Source organism: Chrysemys picta, chromosome 10 (assembly GCF_011386835.1).
Source record: "Chrysemys picta bellii isolate R12L10 chromosome 10, ASM1138683v2, whole genome shotgun sequence".
Lineage (NCBI taxonomy): Eukaryota > Metazoa > Chordata > Testudines > Emydidae > Chrysemys > Chrysemys picta.
The window spans coordinates 30,712,754-30,731,806 of NC_088800.1; the positions used below are offsets into that span (position 1 = coordinate 30,712,754).

The window sequence follows — 19,053 nt, forward strand, 5'->3', positions numbered from 1 at the left end:
TAAGTGAAAAAGGACTAGAAAAGAGAAAGTTGTCCTATATGACCGATAAAGTTTAGGAGTTTATACACCGCTACCTCAATGTAATGCCACCTGATATAACACTAATTCGGATATAACACAGTAAAGCAGTGCTCCGGGGGGGCGGGGTGTGCACTCCGGTGGATCAAAGCAAGTTCAATATAATGCGGTTTCACCTATAACGCGGTAAGATTTTTTGGCTCCCAAGGACAACGTTATATCGAGGTAGAGGTGTATATGGTAAATATAGAGTCATCACTGCTGAATATATACTGACGGATCTAAAGATGAAAAACAGGAAGAGTGGAGCAGCCTTTTGCATCTCTGAGACTGGAGTTGAGAAATCAAAAGAATACTTAATTTTGTAGCCATTATGACAGCTGAATTGGTGGAAATAATGTTAGCATTAAACTGGATAAGGCTCACTGCAGAACTGTTACATTTTCAGATTCATTATCAGGTATTCTGGGAATTAAAAAGGGTACCTCAGGAAGCAGGAGTGATCTAATAAATGAAATATTGTGTTTGAGTTAATATGCTCAGCCATGAACATAGTACCAGCCTGGATTGCAGCACATTCTGGGACACATGGCAATGAAATAGCTGATAAGGAAGTGAAAAATGCTTTTTAAAAAATGGAGAAATTGATATAAAAAAACCCTGAGTAAGCCGGAGTTTAAAAGTTTAGTTTAAAAAGAAAAGTCAAGAATTGTGGACCAAGGAGTAAAGAGGAAGAAGATTCTATAAAGTATGACCCAAAATAGAGGATAATGCACTACTTCCAAGTTATCAAAAGAATCAGTGAAGGACTCTCATTTAGACTGTTAACTGGTCAGTGTGATTTGAAGAATAATTTATATGTATTGAATAGATACAAGGATATGTAACTTGTGTAAGGTTAAACAAACAGATCACCTGATACAGGAAAGCAATGAGTATTCCCAGAAAAGAAAGGCTCCTTATGAAGAATTCAGATGCTTTAAGGTGACAGAATGTACTATGAGGGATTTAGTGAGAGTATCAGGAAAGTGAGGTGATATTAAAGTTCTATTACCGTGCTCTATATCCTTAAAAAAGGTAAGAGTGCAGTGGCATGAATGTAAGAGGAATATAGTAGGTGGTGGTTATAGATTGAGTCAGTCAGAGAAGGTTGGAAGATGACTGCTCCAGGGATCAGGAAACTGGAGGTCTTTGGGGAAAGCTGCAGAGAGCAGAAAGCTCTCCACAGCCCTCCCTGGAAAGGGGAAAGAATTATCAGGAAGCTAGTTGAAAGGCTAGCCTGCTGACCTTCCTGAGCCTCAGAGCCTTCGCTAAAGAAGGCTGGAGGCTGAGAGCTGCAGAGGAGATGCCTGCTGGCTCTTTGAGCTGAAGCTGTAGGGCCAGAGAAGGCTGGGGATGAGGCATGGTGAGAGACAACAGAGCTGCACCAGAGTTGAGTGTGATAAAAGTCATTGAAGTAATACCGGAGACCTTGTACGAGATGAGAGGTGCCATGGCTGTACTTGATGTGTGATAGACTGCTGGGTCTTGAAGACTGAATGTACTGTTTAGACCAGTCATACTCAGACTGAGGTTTGAGAGCCGCAAGTGGCTCTTTAATATGTCTCCTTATGCTCTTTGCAGCATATATTAAAACACTGTGATTTAATTATTAACCAGTCTAAGCTATTAACCAATCAGGACATTCACAATGTTATTAACCAATTGTAGTTGATAAAACAATAATACTTGTTCAGTCATTTTGCTGTGACAGAGGGGAGAGAGAGAGAGAGAGAATATGTATGAATGTGTGAATATATGTGAATTCATGGTTTCATTTACTATAATACTATATAGTCCTATTTAAACAGTGACAGGGGAAATATGTAGGTCTGTGTGTGTAATATTTCCTGTCAGACTGTTTAAATAGGACTATATAGTATTATAGTAAATGAAACCATGAATTCACACAACTGTGGCTCATTTGGGTAATGTTGATCACTAAATTTGGTTCCTGAACCACTGAGGTCTGATTATCACTGGTTTAAAACTATGCTGGTGAACTCTGGGTTCTGGCTGTGGGACTTCTGTTACTGTTTATGTGCATGGGGATTTCTTTTGTAACAAGTTAGCCCAGCAAGAGCTATATACACACATTTGGAAAGCCTTTGTTGGACTACTTCTGGGAATCACTGAAGGGAAAACTGAGGCAGGTGTACCTGTTATGCTTTGACTTGGTGCTGGAGACTGTCCTAGGAGGGGCCAACTTGTCACAGCCTGATATTACTGAGAATCTGGGTATCAGAAGCTGCCCCTTTTCATACATTTTCAAGTAACAACAATCCATTATTTTGAATTTATTGTATCCTTCACCTTTATATTAAAACTTGTTTGAACAGAATTTAAATATACTAACTCAAAGCAAAAAGCCATTGACAGCTACATACTTTTAAATGTTCATGTTTCATGTCATTTTGATGTAGTCATTAAATCTACACAGCTGTCAAATGAGTACTACATTTTAAGAAGTCACCTATCACACACTGCACACACCATACTATGTAAATCTGCTCTCTTTCAAGTGACATTAAAAGGACAGCCCCTTGTTGAAGATATACTGCACATTTCAACCACTGCAATCATACATGTACAAAAGAGGGAATATGGGAAGACTGTACAAACAAAAGGATAGGGTATAAAAGGCACTAGCTGAAAGGTTTGAGTGTGCATATGTATATCTACTTTTCCACGAAGTTAAGCTTACACTAAACCTTTTCTATTTTGCTAAGAAGAGTTATCTGTAGTCTTAGGAGCTGCTTTTGCTCTCACCAGTTTTACACTACCTGAACAATGAAGTGAGTGCAGAAGCAGGCCCTCAGTATCACAAAATTTTATTTGCTCTTCATTTACAATAAGAAAACCACATAAGGCCATATCTGAAGGATCAATTGCATAAAAGGCTCTCTCTATACAAAGAATAAAACTGTATTATGTGTAACCAGGCTCTGGCATGCTCAGCTGACATGGTTATATAGCCAGCATAGTTTGAGCTCATCCACAAAATAGTACATTTCCCAAAATTGTGGGAAACGTGATCCAGAACCATTACCTTGTACTACTGTGTGTATATGTGTGCAGTGTACTCACCAGTGCATTCAAGAAAATATGGACAAATAACTCTGTGACTTTCACATGTTACTAAACTTTGGGATGTCCTCCAGTATAAAAGATCTAGGAAGTAGGACTGGTTAGCTCACTTAGGGCTTGTCTACACTTACCAGGGGAATCAACTAGCAGCGACTCCTGTAGTCCACCAGATGGAGAAGAGTAGGGGGAGCAGGGTGGATAAAAATCAATGATTTTAAAAATAAATAAATAAATAATTTAAATCAGATTTTTTTGATAAAATGCTTTTTGAGGAAAACACCTATCTAAAAGATAGTTTTAATTAAGATACATTATAGGTCAAAGATATCTCATCATGGAATACGGATTATAAATTCTAATTCTACAGTATGAGACAATATATTCACGTAATTTTAACCGTGTCTGAATCCAAGTGCTTATCTCACTTTTAAAATCAGCAACTTCTTCTGCCAGTGTAGAAATAATATTTTCTTCCTTTGGACTAATTCATTCCAAATTGAGAAATCGTTTGGGACCTGAAAAAGCAGGAAAGCTTGTTTTTCTTTTCCAGATTATGAACAAACAGAAAATGAAGGTGAAGACGACTGAGTTAGCTGCAGAAGCCAATATTTTAAGTTTCTCATGTTGACCTGGCTGACATAGTCGATTTAATTTTTGTGGTTTTTTTTTTTTTTTTTAATATTTCATTTAACTATTTTAGTTAAACAATTTTAACAAAAACAAACCTGATTTTAAAAAACTTGAATGTTTAACCAAATTCAAAAATTCATATGCTTGTTTTGTTAAAATATTCTCTGTTTGCCATTGAAGAAAAAAATTCAGAACACATAACATTGTTTTAGTGAAATAAAAAAATGTAAATGCCTGTCTGGTGATGTTCTCCTCCTAATACAGCATGGCAAGAAAATCCTCCAAATATTAATGACTAATCTGTTGAATTGGAGATATTTATGAAGTCATTGGGAGGTGAACTATCTATTTCAATTACCTTTAGTAAATGAAATAACTAAACAATCACTCATTTTCTGATATAGCTGTAAAACTAATCTGAAGAGTTTTCAAAATAAATCACTTAAAAAATGTATAGTGTGTACTGTCTAAAAATGAAGCCTACATCTATCTGAGTTATGAAGACTATGTATTAAGGTTATGACAACCAACAAGAATGCAATTTTATGTAGAAATCCATGATTAAATCGAGTCTTCCGGACTAGTGATTTTAAATCATGATTTAAATCAATTTGAATAAATTGAATAAAATCAATAAATTTGATTTTAATCAATTTGATTTAAATCAAATCCACCCTGAGGGGGAGTCAACAGGAGAGCATCTCCCGTCAAAATCGCTTAGTGTGGACCCCGCAGTAAATAGATCCAAGCTACATTGATTTGAGTTATGCCATTCACAGAACTCAAATTGCATAGCTTAGATCGAATTTCCCCTGTAGTGTAGACAAGGCCCTAGAGAGGCAAGGTTAGGCAGTACAACCAACACAACTGAAGTACAGTTCTATATCTAGGAATCAGGGCATAGGCCCGCTAATAGACAGATTCAAAGATATGGAACACTCACTTGGTAATAAACCACATGTCTACGATGCGTGTGACCACTAATAGCTTGTGGAGTCATAGATCATAATTTTTACCCCCATTTTGCTAAATGGCCCCCTCAAGGATTGAACTCACAACCCTGGGTTTAGCAGGCCAATGCTCAAACCACTGAGCTATGCTTCAGCCATGTGATAACCCGACTACAAACTTATTAAAGGTTTCATCCTGTACCAGCAAAGTCAGTGGGAATTTTACTACAGTATTGACTTCTACGCTGTACTCTTGGGGTCAGATTCTGGACCAACAGCAGAGTCCAAAAGTCCAAGTTTTTCTCCCCTGCTCCCACTTCTGTAGTACAGTTGTCTAACCAGCACTGTTACCACACCCTTTATGGCGATGATGCAGACAGAGTCTGGAAAAATTAAAGTGCTACCTAATTTGTTTTACTTAATTTATTAATAAAGTGTATATTTTTTTTATACAAAATAGAAGAATGCTAAACATCCTTCCCTAGCTAGGTTGTTATAAAGGCACATTACTGAAAACCAGTTAAGTTCTATTTACTTATCTGGCAGCAGATTATTATACAAAAGCAACATTTTCAAGGAATTATTATTTATATATGTAAGAGAAGAAATGGTGCTGTCCCTCTTGAATAGAGAAATATCCATTTTCACAGCAATATAAAGAATGTGTGTTTCTTACTAGTTAATTGTGGACTGTTTTTAGGTTACGTTGGTAACCACACACATATTGGGTCTCCTCCCCATGAGAGAGAGAGTAAAAAAGGATCCAGAAAATTAACTTCCTTTCTCAATTCTAAAGATGGGTAGGCTAGTACAGGAGAGTGACTCTGGACCAGTAGATGGAGCTGGCTGGAAGAGTTTCCCTGCACTCTGTGGAAAATGTAGATTAAAAAGGGAATAGTGATGCTGACCTAGTTTGTAAAATGCTTTGAGATCTATGGATGAAAAGCACCATGTAAAAGCTAGAGAATTTTTCACTTGACCAGAGCTCAAAGAGCCAGGTCAAAGTTTTCTACAGAAAGACATTCTGCAAAAATTGCTTTTACTGAAAAACCAATTTTCCACTGAAAATCAGTTTTGATGGAAAATTTATGACCAGCCTGACCAGTGGAGCTACTGAAAGCAGTGCAAAGCTAATGTGAATTAACTTCCTGCTGCCCCATGCAGTCCCTTGCTTGTCCTGCCCTATGCTCACTCCCATCGAAGTTACTATGCTTCTGAAACTTCTCTAAGCTCTGCAAAGCAGATGTGGGTGGTGACAGGAAAAGACAACTCAGAAAATGGTTGCTTGTGGATAGGAAGCTTAGAATAATTCTGGGAGGACTGTACATTTGCTCACAACCCCTACACCTTCACAGTCCTGGGAGGTGGAGATCTTTAGCCCTGAGGGGCCTGCCTTCCCCCATACAGCAATTTAATTTAAGAATGTCAGCTAGTTCTGCGAGCTGTGGACTTCTTCACTTGGATCAGTTTTCACTTAGATGGTAGAATCCCACCCTAGCTCTGAAGTCAGAAAGCTTTGATTCACATGACTCCCCAGTGTTACAACACTGCCATGATCCTTGATTCAGCATCCAGTGGAGGAGTAGAGATCAGCAGCTGTATAGACACAAATAGCAACTGCTGAGCAGAATATTTGTAATCTGCTCTCCTTTTCACAGCAAGAGAGCTTGGCTGAATCAGGAAGGTATTCAGGGTTCCATGCCAAGGAGTAGGAATGGGCTTCAGAAATTTTCCTTAATTTACTGAAACTATAAAGACAAGCAATTCCCTTGAAATGGGAGGTTTAAGATTTCCACTGGACAGAGGCATGAGAAAAGCCACACATGTTTTGTGAATTCTCAGATTCCTGCTTCTCCCACTGACCTGCTGTGTGTCTTTGGATAAGTCACTACTTACTATCTGGACTTCAATTTTCTCATCTGAAAAGTTGGGATAATGAATCTTACCCGCTTTTTATAAAACATTATAAGATGTGCAGATGAACAGAGCTATGTAAGCGGTAAGTACATATGTTCACCATTTGGATAGACCATAGTACTTAAGATGTTACTTTACCTCTTGTAAAAATAAAAAGGACCTTGGTTTTCATTAAGTACTCCTCCAGTAAGCACAAACTGGACATTATAATTTCAAAAGTTATTAGGAATGATACTGTCTACAAAAGCTTGGTTTTAAATCTTCATCTATACAGTATTTTTAATTTTACCGTTAGGAAGTGGAGTCACAAATAGAATGTGAACAAATAGCACAGGGGCATGTATCAGTTTGCCTGCATCCTGGCTAAACACTGTACCGTGATTTAGACTTTATACAAAATTTAGAACAGACTACGTGCTAACAGAACAAAAAGGTCCTGGGTATGAACAACATGAAACAAAACTGTTTTTAAAAACTCCATTGAGGTCTATTGTCAAGTTACATGTTCTGTTGCACAGCGTGGTTGGCAATTCATCTAAACAAGACAGCTAGAATATAATTCAGGACACATTTTGTATACTATACAATTTTGAAAATGCTTATGACAATGTCTCAAATGCTACAGAACTTTTTAGTGAAACAGCAACTAGTGTAACCAATTCTCTGAAGATTGCTTGTAAGCAGAAAACTTACATACAAGATTTACTCTAGTACACAATTTGTAAAATCATCAGTCATAACTACAACTCTCCAAAAATAAGCAAGCTAGTATTCTATTAACTAGGTATGTCACACTGCGGGGGGCTGTCTGCCAGACTACTTGCTGTTTCTCTACTTTGCTCATTAGAAATATGTTTAAAATGTAACCTGTTCAGATCAATAAACTAATAAAACAAAGGAGGAGAAACTATTGCTGAGGCCAGTGTTCCAAACAACTGTAGCAAGCATTCTTGATCAGGAAACAGGACTGGAAGAACAGAGGAAGGTTAAAAAAAAAAAAAAAAGATTTTAATTCTGAATATAATTACATATAAAGAAACTTTCAAACTTAATTTGAGAATGAAAATGCCCTGAGGCCATAAAATGATTAATTTTTCACTTTCTACTATTACAGTCCCAGTACTGACAGCAATTTGGTTTTAAATCCAAGACTCATGATATTTGCTCGTCTTTTCTTAGTACCTCACCTCCCTGGAGTCATGCGATTACACTAGATTCTGAGTTTTCATTTAAAAAAAAAAAAAAAAAAAAAAGGTAAGCCTCCTAGTGGCAGAGAAAAAGATTGAAAACATGAACACTAAAGATTTTTGAATGCTTGAGGTTGGCAATACTGTAGTCCAGCCACAGCACTCCACCTGCCGTCCCCACCCCCTTTCAAACACAAAACAAAACTTAGAAGACAGCATGTGGAGTATTTCACCAAACTTCTAGCTTCGGATTCTAGTTTCTACTAACTCAATTGTTTTCTCAAAACTACTATATTTTAGGAATTAACAGTTTGAGACACCAGCTATTTGCAGTTGTCAGAATTACTAAGATTATTACCGTCATTTACAGAGTTTCATCTCAAAGGATTATAAAACAACCTATTAACTATATATCAGTCTTCAACCCCTGAAGTTTAGCTCCACTGGGTTAACATACGGTGGGTTTTTTAACAGCATAGGAAACATTATACAACAATTATTGTCAGGAAATCAAGAATACCATATTCAGTTAATTGCAAAGGGAAGGCAAGTAAAGCAGAAGGTAATTAAATAAATTGGAATTTGGACAGAAACTTGGCTTTATGTCTCATCGAGAAGTCAACACCTATAGCACCACACACGGTGTGTGTGTTTGTAGACTTTTCTATGGCACTAACTATATTCAGACATGCACTTAAGCACATGCTTAGCTTTAAGCAGAGGTAGTCTCATAGAAGTCATTTAATTTATCCTGTGAAATTCTGAATTACTATCCACCCCACTTTATAGATTGGCACACAAAATTAAGCAGTTTGCCCAAGATTACACAGGAAAATCTTGGGCTCAGATCTCCCAAGATCTTAACCACAACACTACACTTCTGCTCTCACCATGCTGGGGCACTAATTTGAAATTAACTCACCTTTCAGACCATTTACAGAAAAGCTCTAACTGGTATAAGTGATTTCCTGAACAAATGCTCCTAATGCAGAAGGATGGTGACCTCAGGAAAGAATGGCGGTAATGGGAATAAGCGGGCAAATTACTCAACAATTCAGAGTACACAAAGGCTTATTCCCTCTTGGGAAAAAAACCCAAACTTAATTTGTCCTTAAAAAACAAACCAACCCTACACTTTGGTTGTTTGCTACTGTAATGTAGCATGTAAGATGTTGAACAGCATAAAGTCTGTTTAACTGTTTCCTACAGATAAACAACGATCTTTGCTGTTTGCAAAGTACCTACGTTTTATAAGCCCCAGAACAAGATACCATACTTTCTTTCATAAGAAGATGCAGTCAATCAATAATTACTCATTCAGGTAAAAATAAAATACTGAACTCTAGCCAAAAAGATTCCTTCCCCTCCACCTCCCTCACAAATTCAGCACACTAAACTTTATCTCAATACACAAAAGCATTGCAGTAGTTAGTACTGCTTGATGATTAACAATAGTCAAATACCAGGTAGTAAGTAGGTGAAATAATTAACGTACACACTTGGAACAGTTACTTATTACTCCTCTTGTTCACTTTGAGGGTTGAAATGTCTAAGTCAATTTAAACAGCTGACTACATAGAACCACAGAAATGAAGAGTTGGAAGAGACCTTGAGAAGTCATCTAATCCAACCCCCAAGTGCTATGGCAAGACCAAGTAAATCTAGACCATCCCTGACAAGTGTTTCTCCAAATGTTTTTAAAAGCTTCCAATGATGAAGACTCCATGACCTCCCTTGGAAGCCTATTCCAGATCTTAACTAACCTTATAGTTAGAAAGTTTTTCTTAATAATCTAACCTAAATCTCCCTCACTGCAGCTTAAACCAATCATTTCTTGTCCTACCTTCCTTGGACATGGAGAACAACTGATCACCGTCCTCTTTATAACAGCCCTTAACATATTGGAAGACTTATCAGGTCGCCCCTCAATCTTCTTTTCTCAAGACTAAATATGGGAAGTTTTTGTAACCTTTCCTCATAGGTCAGGTTTTCTAAACCTTTTATTATTTTTGTTGCTCTCCTCTGTATTCCTTCCAATTTGTCCACATCTTTCCTAAATTGTGGTGCCCAGAATTGGACACAGTTCAGCTGAGGCCTGACCAGTCCCAAATAGGGTGGGACAACTACCGCCTGTGTCTTACATACAACACTCCTGCTAATACACCCCAGCTGTCTTTGCAGCTGCATCATATTCAGTCACTCTTTTCAGAAGTATGATCACCTAGACAATTATTCCTCATTTTGTAGTTGTGCATTTGATTTTTCCTTCTTAAGTGAAGTACTTTGCACTTCTCTGTATTGAATTTCATCTTGTTGAATTCAGACCAATTCGTCAAGGTTATTTTGAATTTTAAACCCGGCTGAGAAAATGCTTGCATCCCCTCCCAGTCTGGTATCATCTGAAGATTTTATAAGAATACCATCTACTCCATTATCCATTAATGGAAATATTGACTAATACTGAACGCAGGACTGACCCCTGTGGGACCCCACTAGATATGCCCTCCCAATTTGACAGCAAAACATGCCTAACTACTCTGAGTATGGTCTTTCAACCAGTTGTGCACCCACCTTATAATAATTTCATCTAGACCACATTTCCCTAGTTTGCTTATGAGAATGTCATGCAGAAATGTGTCAAAAGCCTTACTAAAATCAAGATATATCATGACTACTGCTTCTGCACTATCCAGTAGGTGGTAACCCTATCAAAGAAAGAAATTAAGTTGGTGTGGCATGATTTTTTCTTTACAAAATTCCTTATAATCCCATTATCCTCCAGGTCCTTACAAATTGACTGTTTAATAATTTGCTCCAGTATCTTTCAGGTACTGAAGTCCAGCTGATTGGTCTATGATTCTCTGGGTCCTTCTCCCTCCCCTTTTTAAAGATAGGTACTATGTTTGCCCTTCTGCCATCTTCAGGGACCTCTACTGTCTTCCAGGAGTTCAAAGATAATTACTAATGGCTCCAAGACTGCTTCAGCTAGTTCCTTAAGTACTCTAGTATGAATTTCATCAGGCCCCTTGCTGACTTGAATACATCTAATTTATCTAATTATTCTTTAGCCATGATAACAATGTCCCACTAAAGTAAGTGATACTTTAGGTCATCTATTTTTCTTAGATGTATTTAAATATATATGCTTAGATCTGTTCTAACAAAAATACTCCCACAAAATCCAAGCAATGTTTGCAATCAACCACTATATTTATTGCTCTAATTAGTAAGGAATAGTTTGTGATTCAAGTAATAGCTATAGTATAGTAGGATGATGGAATTTTTAATGTCAGAACAAGATTTTATAATTCCATGTTTCTCTGAGATAATATAGCTAAATCAAAAGTTTTATTTTCTTAATAAAGAGGTGGTACAAGCAGTCAGACATCTTGGATTCTGATATAAACTACTGATTATAAAGAATGATAAAAAGCTACTCCTTCCTTCCATCACACTCTCTTGAAATAGTATTATGCATTAGTATTTCAAACTATTTCACAGGTTCAAAAAGCTTAGAATCAGATACTGGATATTCAGTAAGAGAAAAGGAATGAAGGCTTTAACAGAGCTGCCACTCAGGTCACATAGGCAGAGCTAATCAGAGGCGCAAAGGTCTGCCCACGTGGATCCAACTGCAAAATCGGAGCCTAAATCTGCTGATCCAAAGAGAGAACCCCCTAAACGCTGTGTCACAAAGGCTATCAAATTACAGTGCTTTTCTGTTTCAAAAAAGCAAGTAAATATCAAGGTATGACATTTTACAAAACTATAACAAAACAAATACCCACCTATGTTTAGTTTCAAGAGTTAACTAAACAAAATTAGAAAATCTCTCACAGAGAAGAGTCTGTAGATTTTCTTACTGAATTACAAGCTGCATTCCCTTAATTACTACATTAAGGTTAGAATAAAAGTTATTAATTATTGGTCAAACAGTAGAAAAAAATAGCATTACGTGCACGCTATTAATCCTACAAATACTACCAGAGTGAATAGAAGGCACTAAAAAAAAATAACCCTATGTAGACCTCTGTCAAATCCTTGATTAACATTTACCTGGCAAAAGTACTGGTTCCAGCTTTTTAATCTTGGGCTCTGGGGTTATTTTGTCTTCAACCTGAAACACAATAGCAACACCACAAAAAAGTTAAAATACTTATAAAATTAAAGATATACACAGATCTTCTTGGGGCCACTTTTTTAGTTTAAAAGATTTTGAGTCCTAAGTTTCAGGTCCCAATTCTGCAGAGATTTACACATGTTTAATGCTACACACTCCATAGACTTTAATGGAACTACTAATAGGTCTGGTCTATACTGGGGAGGAGGGGGGAAGAGAAGGGAATCAATCTAAGTTACACAAATTCAGCTATGTCGACATACTTAGATCTACTCACCTGCTGATGCTCCCCCGTTGACTCCGCCTCTCGCTCCAGTGGAGTACCAGAGTCGACGGGAGAGCGCTCGGCAGTCAATTTATCATGTTTAGACTAGATGCGATAAATCAAACCCTGCTGGATCGATCACTGCCCATCAATCCAGCGGGTAATGTAGACAAGCCCATAGTGTGTAAACTTAAGCACATGACTAAGTCTAGTCTTTGGGGCCCCAGTAAGGGCCTGTCTAGACAGGCCCTAAATTGCTGGTCCTGCAATAAGACCTATGCATGTGCCTGCACAGACCCCCAGTGATTTAAACAAGGTTCTACACAAGTGTAAGCATCTATCTGCATGAAGAAATGTACAAGATCAAGGCCTAAATTTGATGATTTTTTTTTTTTAAAAGGCACCTTATAAACCATTTTATGTTTAAATTCTAGACCTTAAAAAAAAAATCATTAGTTTAAACAGATACAGAAAACCTCAGTTGACACAATGTAACTATATACCTTTTCCATAGAGACAAGGATGCCCTTCCCAGAAAAAAAAAAAAAAAACAAATAATTTTTCATTGTCATTTCTACTTCACTGAAAAAATGTGAAAAAAATATCCAGGTTTTTATTTTTGGTCACACATATTAGTACGACACAGCATCCAACTTTTCAGCTAGTAAGTCACACCCCATAAATCTAGATATAAAAAAAATCACTCCTTTTTTAGGGCATGGCAGAAACACACTGAAGTTTAGAACCTTTTCATAATAGTTTTACTAAAACATACCGTTTTATTATCAGCTTTTGATTTCTAGTTAGTGATAATAAGTTTAATGAGTACTGCAGCAGCTTAAATATTTGCATATAAGGAACAAGCACTTGGGTTACTTTAAAGAGAAAACATAATATTTGACTAGTGCTAAAACAAGGTTCTAGCACTTAATCACTGTAAAAAGGAAAGGAAAGTCATTCACATATAACTAAAGTTAGTACAAACCATCCGAACTTTTCTTAGGTTGACAAACTTTAATTAGTTTATGATTGTGTTTTGGTTAAAAAGTTGTTGCTTCCCTGTAATTGCAATATAAATCATCTACATAGAGTTTGTGCCTGATTGGGAAGACAAACCTAGAAAAAAGGGGGCACCAGTATCCAGTCACCGGCCAATTCCAGGAATGCTGCTGCATCGCTCGGGGGACACTACCCTAACCCAAGGAAAGTTTTCTTAGCACAGCCGACGAGGGGGGTCTCGCTCACGCGCAGGTGCTATTTAAACACCGCCGAGAGCCATTCCCGGGCTGATAAGTGTTGCTGAGGGGAAGCCACCCCAAGGAGACCCATCCCCTGTCCCCAGCCCTGCCCGCAGCTCTAGCGCGCTACGCCGGGGGGGAATAGACAGAAAGGGCTGTTACCTGCGGCAGAAGGTAGGACTTGAAGGTGGGTCTCGCTGGCTTGAGCGAAAACATTGCGGCTGCCCCCCGGCAGTCCTCGCAGGAGGCTGCTCCCCGGGTGAGGCAAACAGCGGGGTGAGCCCCCAGTCCTGCCCGAGCCAGGCGGGGTCCGAGCCCTCGAGCCCCCCGGCCCAGGGCTGCAGGCTCCCGGCGCTCTGGAGTTATGAGGCGAGGGAAGGCGGCACCACTGCCCCCCCGTTCCCAAGGGAGGAGTCAGCCGGCTGGGCAGGTCCGGCCTGGGGCTGCCCCGGTCCCTCATGGAGCCCCCGTCAGCTCCGCTGCTCCCTCCCCTGTGGGCCGGCGTGGGGGCGGGGACGTGTGAGGGGAGCCTCCCTGCCCTAGCAGCTCCCTGCCTCCAGCAGCAGGAAGCAGCGGCGGCCTTGCTGGGCCCCAGAGGTTGGGGCCTGGGCGGCCATGTTGGAGGCGAGGCTGAGTTTGTACGGCAGCGCGGAGGGGCCAAGCGGCCGCCCCCAGAGGCGTTCCCCCCTCAGTCGCTTCCCCTAGCCCCTTCCCCTGCTACGTGTGTGTCCCCACCCCGGCGCTGCGGGCAGCCCGGCCGCACGCCTCGCCGCTGTGACAGGGGCATCTGCCAAGCAGCAGCCCCGAGGGGGACCTCGCTGATCTCCCCACTCTCCCCTGGGCTTGGCTCTGCACAGCCTCAGCCTTGCCAGCCCCAGGGAAGGGGAAGCTGCCTCCCTCCCTCGGCTGGCCCCACTGCGGTGGCTGCTGCAGCAGCTTTCCATTTACAATTTACAAGCCTGAGTTTGCCCCACCTCATTGGACAAGGTCCTTTCTGCTTCAGCAGCCACATATAGTCGGGGGGTGGGGGCGAGGGTTTGCATGCACGCACGCACGTTTTGAGGTTAACCAGACAAGCTGCTTTTGAGATCTCCGACTCATGAGTCCCCAGAGCTGGCTTCTGGCCTGAAACGACGGGCTTTTGGAGGGTTTCAGGCCTGCTTTCAAAATCTCATGCCTTGGGTGCGGCTATGGACCTCATAGTTGCCGCACCACAGCTGAGACAGTGGCATCAAATAGATTAGAAGGATGGCTCCTGCCAACATAGGCTACAGCAAAGGCAGCTTTTGGCACCTGGAATCCCACTGTTGTCAAAAGATACTTTGTCAGGGATAGTTTACTTTCAAGATTTCAAACAATAAAATATACATGTAACACCATATGTAATATTTGTTTCTCTGTGTAAGAGTGTGTGTGTGGTACGTGCATTCATTCATTCCAGAGGAAAACCTCAGGCTTTTCCATTCCTGGGCATAGGCAGCTATGGGTGTGCTTACACTACTTTTGGAAAAGCTGTAATGCTCCTTTCCCCTTCTCATGCAATCTTACTTACCAGGATCAAAGAAAAATCTGAAACAAGAATTAATAGCTAGCTAATCTTATCCCTCAGTGGGAGAAGAATCGGACTCTCTGGCCATATTCTAATTCTATTACCGTTAGGCATGTTGAATTAAATCCATAGGACTACTCAAGGAGTAAGGAACTAGGCACAGTGAGTAAGGGTGGCAAAATCTGGCTCTATTAATGTTTTGTTTACTCCTACTGCATTTTGACTCTATTGTGAGGGTATTTCAAGGTCACTTCCTCTGAGTTTCTTTTTCAGATGCTGGGATCAGTTCCAGCACAACTGTGAAACAGATGAAGAACTTAGGAAAAGAATTAAAATACCTACAGAGAATACTTTATGTAGCACTGTGAGCCTAACCAATACCCTATTCCCTTGTCAGCCAAATAATTTCTTAGAAAAATATTTCTCAACATCAGACATTTTAGTACTTTATAGCAGTAGCTGTCTGTATTAATTTTGTGTATTTATTAAAATTACAAAAATAAAGTACCTGATTTGTCTGTAAACATAGCACACAGTAATACTTAGTTGCACAGTGCAACATTTTCAAAGGGCTGAAAAACCATTAACTATTTAATCCACATCTTTTATTAAGTGAGTATTCTGTCCATTTCCGATAATGAAAATGAGGGAGAGATCCACACAGCATGGAAACACAGAGCCAGGGAAAAAAATCCGGAGTTTTTGATTTGCAGTCAATCAACTTCTCATTTTGTCAAATTATTGTCTCTTTCCACTTGGCTGTGAGCAAATATGATAAAGACAATAATTTTAATGTCTAATAGAATAATCCTGACTAGAGCATTCAGCATAGTTGCTGTATCACTTGGAAAGTGACAGTCCAGTGAAAGCTCAACACCAGTTCTGGCTGAAGAAAGTTAAATGATGGTCTGGGAGGATTATTTGTTACACTGCCAGGCTTTTCACACTATGAATGGCTTGAAATAACTTCTGGATTAACTGCTTCCCCCACCACCTCCTCAACCAACACTCTGAAAATTTTGTCAACTGGAGAATGTATTGTGGTCTCTCACATATTCTGTGTGTTTTTTGTTTTGTTTGTTTTTAAACACACAGTTGTACAAAATCTTAAGTGAAATAAAGAGAGATCATTAATGGTTTATAGCCATGGCCATATGAAAGAGTAAACATGAACATTCACATAGAAATATAACATACCTCAATAGTCTGTAACATAATATAACACGGGTGTGGTGCACACCTATGTGGAAGATGATTCTACTCAATTCCTCTGGTGGTGCTCATGTTGCTAATTACTTTGGACTTAGTAGTTTGGAAGGAGCTTTGGGAGAGAAAATCTTAAGCATTACCTTGTAGAAACCCTCATATTTTTCTGTTGGGGGTGTGTATGGAGTTTGTTCACAAAGGCCTGCCCCAAAACCTACGAGAGGCCAGAGCCATCTGTATGGAAACCTTATAACTCTGGCCTACAGGCAGCTCCAGGAATTTTTCTCCTGCCTGTGCCAGTCCATTTAGGGTGGTCGTAGCTATGTAGAAAATATAATGCTGCCCCTGGCTAGCCGTACTATCTTTTCTGCTCAAATTCTGCAGGGCTAGATGGGAAACAATGTGTGGCTAGCTGTCCTGGCCCTTAATTCATCCATACCCCCAGTTAGCCTGTCTCCAATCCTTTTCTCTGTGTGACCCTACACTTGAAGAGTGCCCTTTGCAGGGCACAAAGGAGAGATGGTGCCAGGGAGATGGCTGATGCTCTTTGGTACAGGATCTGTGGGAGTTCTGTTCAGGAAGAGTCATTTTTGCACACACCTGGGAAGGACAATCTAGGCCTTTATTTTTAATGCTCAAGTAGTGGGGCTGAATAGTCAAGTTGTCATAAATGAGTTTCCTATCCTGCTTTAACAATGAGTTAACAATCATAACAAAATCATTACTATTAATATGAAGCAAAAGGTTAAAAGGAAAACTGGCGTAATTGTACCTTAAAAAGCTAAATATATCTCGGTATAGCTTTCTGTATGGTATCCCTTTATTAATAAAGAAATCAATATACCATTTCAAACTAATAAAATCAACACAGTTTTAGAAATTCCTGCTCGTGTCACAGTAGCTCTAGTCAATAGCCCTGATTCAAGAAATATACTTAGGCAGGAAGGGTGCTTTAAGCCTAGTGAAGTACATGTGTTTTAGGCATGTACTTAATTTTAAAAAGAGATGCATACACTTAAGTGCTTTCCTGAATCAGAACCAATGAATGGGAATGTTATCCCTCAGTGAACCCTGACAGCTTATACTTTCCAGAAGAGGTTTGCTCATGGAAAATTAAGCAAACACTTATGCACATTAAAAAAACTTTACTCCAGTGAGAAATATCATTGAAGTCGGCCTGCAAAGTATGATAGGATTTAGTTGTCATGGGTAATTTCCTAGTTAATTGTAATCCAAAGGGGATTGAGATAACTAAATCCACAAGCAGAATTCTATCTCTAGCTAAAATCATAGGCCAAAAGAAAAAAATGGGCTGACTGTGATTTTCTGATGTAGATTTTATGCAACAGTTGAGCTATATTTTTAATATACAGTACCTCATCCATACTCCCATAGGGTATTATTTAAATAGTTTTACAATAGTACTGTATAATACATAGAATTTGGGCACATGGAGAGGAATATAGAACTCATGTATTAATATATGGGAGCACAAAATTTATTTTGCTCAAACAGCTCTGTACTGCACATGCTGGTCCTGATTCAGCAAGCACATGCTTAAACATTGAAATTATGGGCCTGTTCGCAGGCTTAACGCTAAGCATGTGCTTTATAGGCTCAGGCTTAGACTGCTGAGAAACTTACAGGCTCAAGTCCATTAAGGACTTGTCTACACAGGGAAATTTACTGATACAATTCTATTGGTATAACTTCCCATATGGACACACTTTTTCCAGTTTAGCTTATACTGCTGCCAAAGCAACAGACTAAAGCAGAAAAAGACATTCTTATTCCAGAATAAGTGTGTCTACATGGGGAGTTATACTGCTATAGTATAAATAGACTCGTACAATTATGCCAGTAACTTTCCGTGTAGACAAACCTTAAAAATGATCGTGGACTGAGTTGGACTGGCAATTGGGTGTTATGTAGTAAAATGCAACTGTTTGTCATTTGGCTGTAGTCCCATAGTCACAAAGGGGAAACACAAAGCCCACATGGGGGGGGAGGGGGGGAAGTGAGATCCTGCCTTCTTTACAGTTAACCTGTCACTCTGTTTTCATGGAGGAATTTACCTTGTCTAGTGCTTAAAGCTAAGGACTAGGAGTCAGAGTTCCTGCTCCTGACTGGCCTTGGCCCTGATCCAAAGTCCATTGAAGTAAACGAAATTGAGCTTAATGGGGTTAGAATCAGGCTCTTTGACCCCAGCCTCAACCTGCCTTCTCTTTTGTGCTTGCAGTTATTTGTGGGCACAATTCACGTTACTGAGCCATCTTTGTACTTTGTGTACCTGCAAACCCGAAAGGTCAAGTGACATGGAAAAGGGATTTATTTTTAGCTTTTTATTTTTAAATTGTCCTGTAATTCTCTGTATGCCTATACAATACGAATATATTATTGCCCTTTTTTGAACCAACTGGCTAGTCAAAGTTTTGGGCCCTGAGGATGTTTCAGTTGGAAGCAGAAATTGATGACTGCATCTGTTATTTTCTTTGATGCAATCTTGTTTATTTACAAGCAACATAGGACAAAGAAAAACGAACAGAGGGCTAGCTTATTTGCTTACAGTCCCAAGCCTCTTAGGTAGCACCAGACCCAGAACCTTCCTCAAGGCTTCACCACAGTGTCACTGTGCTTGGCTCTCTTCCTTCCTTTGAGTCTCATTTTTGTCTGCTCTGCCTCTCCCTTTCCCCCAAAGACCCCCTACCCAGACAGTACAATATTCAGCAAAACCCCGCTGCACTCTCAATGCAAAACTCCTGGGTGGGTCCACAACCCCTTTTGTCTTAGGCGGTGGGTTTGTGATCAATTTGTCCTGTTAGTCATGTGAAGAGCATATTCACACCT

General features: G+C 39.6%; 1 protein-coding gene across 3 annotated transcripts in view; it reads right to left on the reverse strand.

Annotated features, from left to right (window-relative positions):
- Nucleotides 1-14,469, reverse strand: part of MTMR10 (myotubularin related protein 10) — a 62,356-nt gene extending 47,887 nt beyond the window's left edge. Inside the window, exons 1-2 of one of the 3 annotated variants that reach the window (XM_005285008.5) lie at nt 13,614-14,469; nt 11,885-11,945 (exon numbers count right to left, since the gene is read on the reverse strand). In XM_005285008.5, the coding sequence (XP_005285065.1) occupies nt 11,885-11,945; nt 13,614-13,667 (115 nt within the window). In that variant the 5' untranslated portion in view covers nt 13,668-14,469. Of the gene's footprint in view, nt 1-9,671; nt 9,700-11,884; nt 11,946-13,329; nt 13,349-13,613 lie in introns of those variants that run through there. The other 2 variants (XM_065558308.1, XM_065558307.1) reach the window with 2 other exon arrangements.
- Between the last annotated feature and the right edge of the window lie 4,584 nt (nt 14,470-19,053).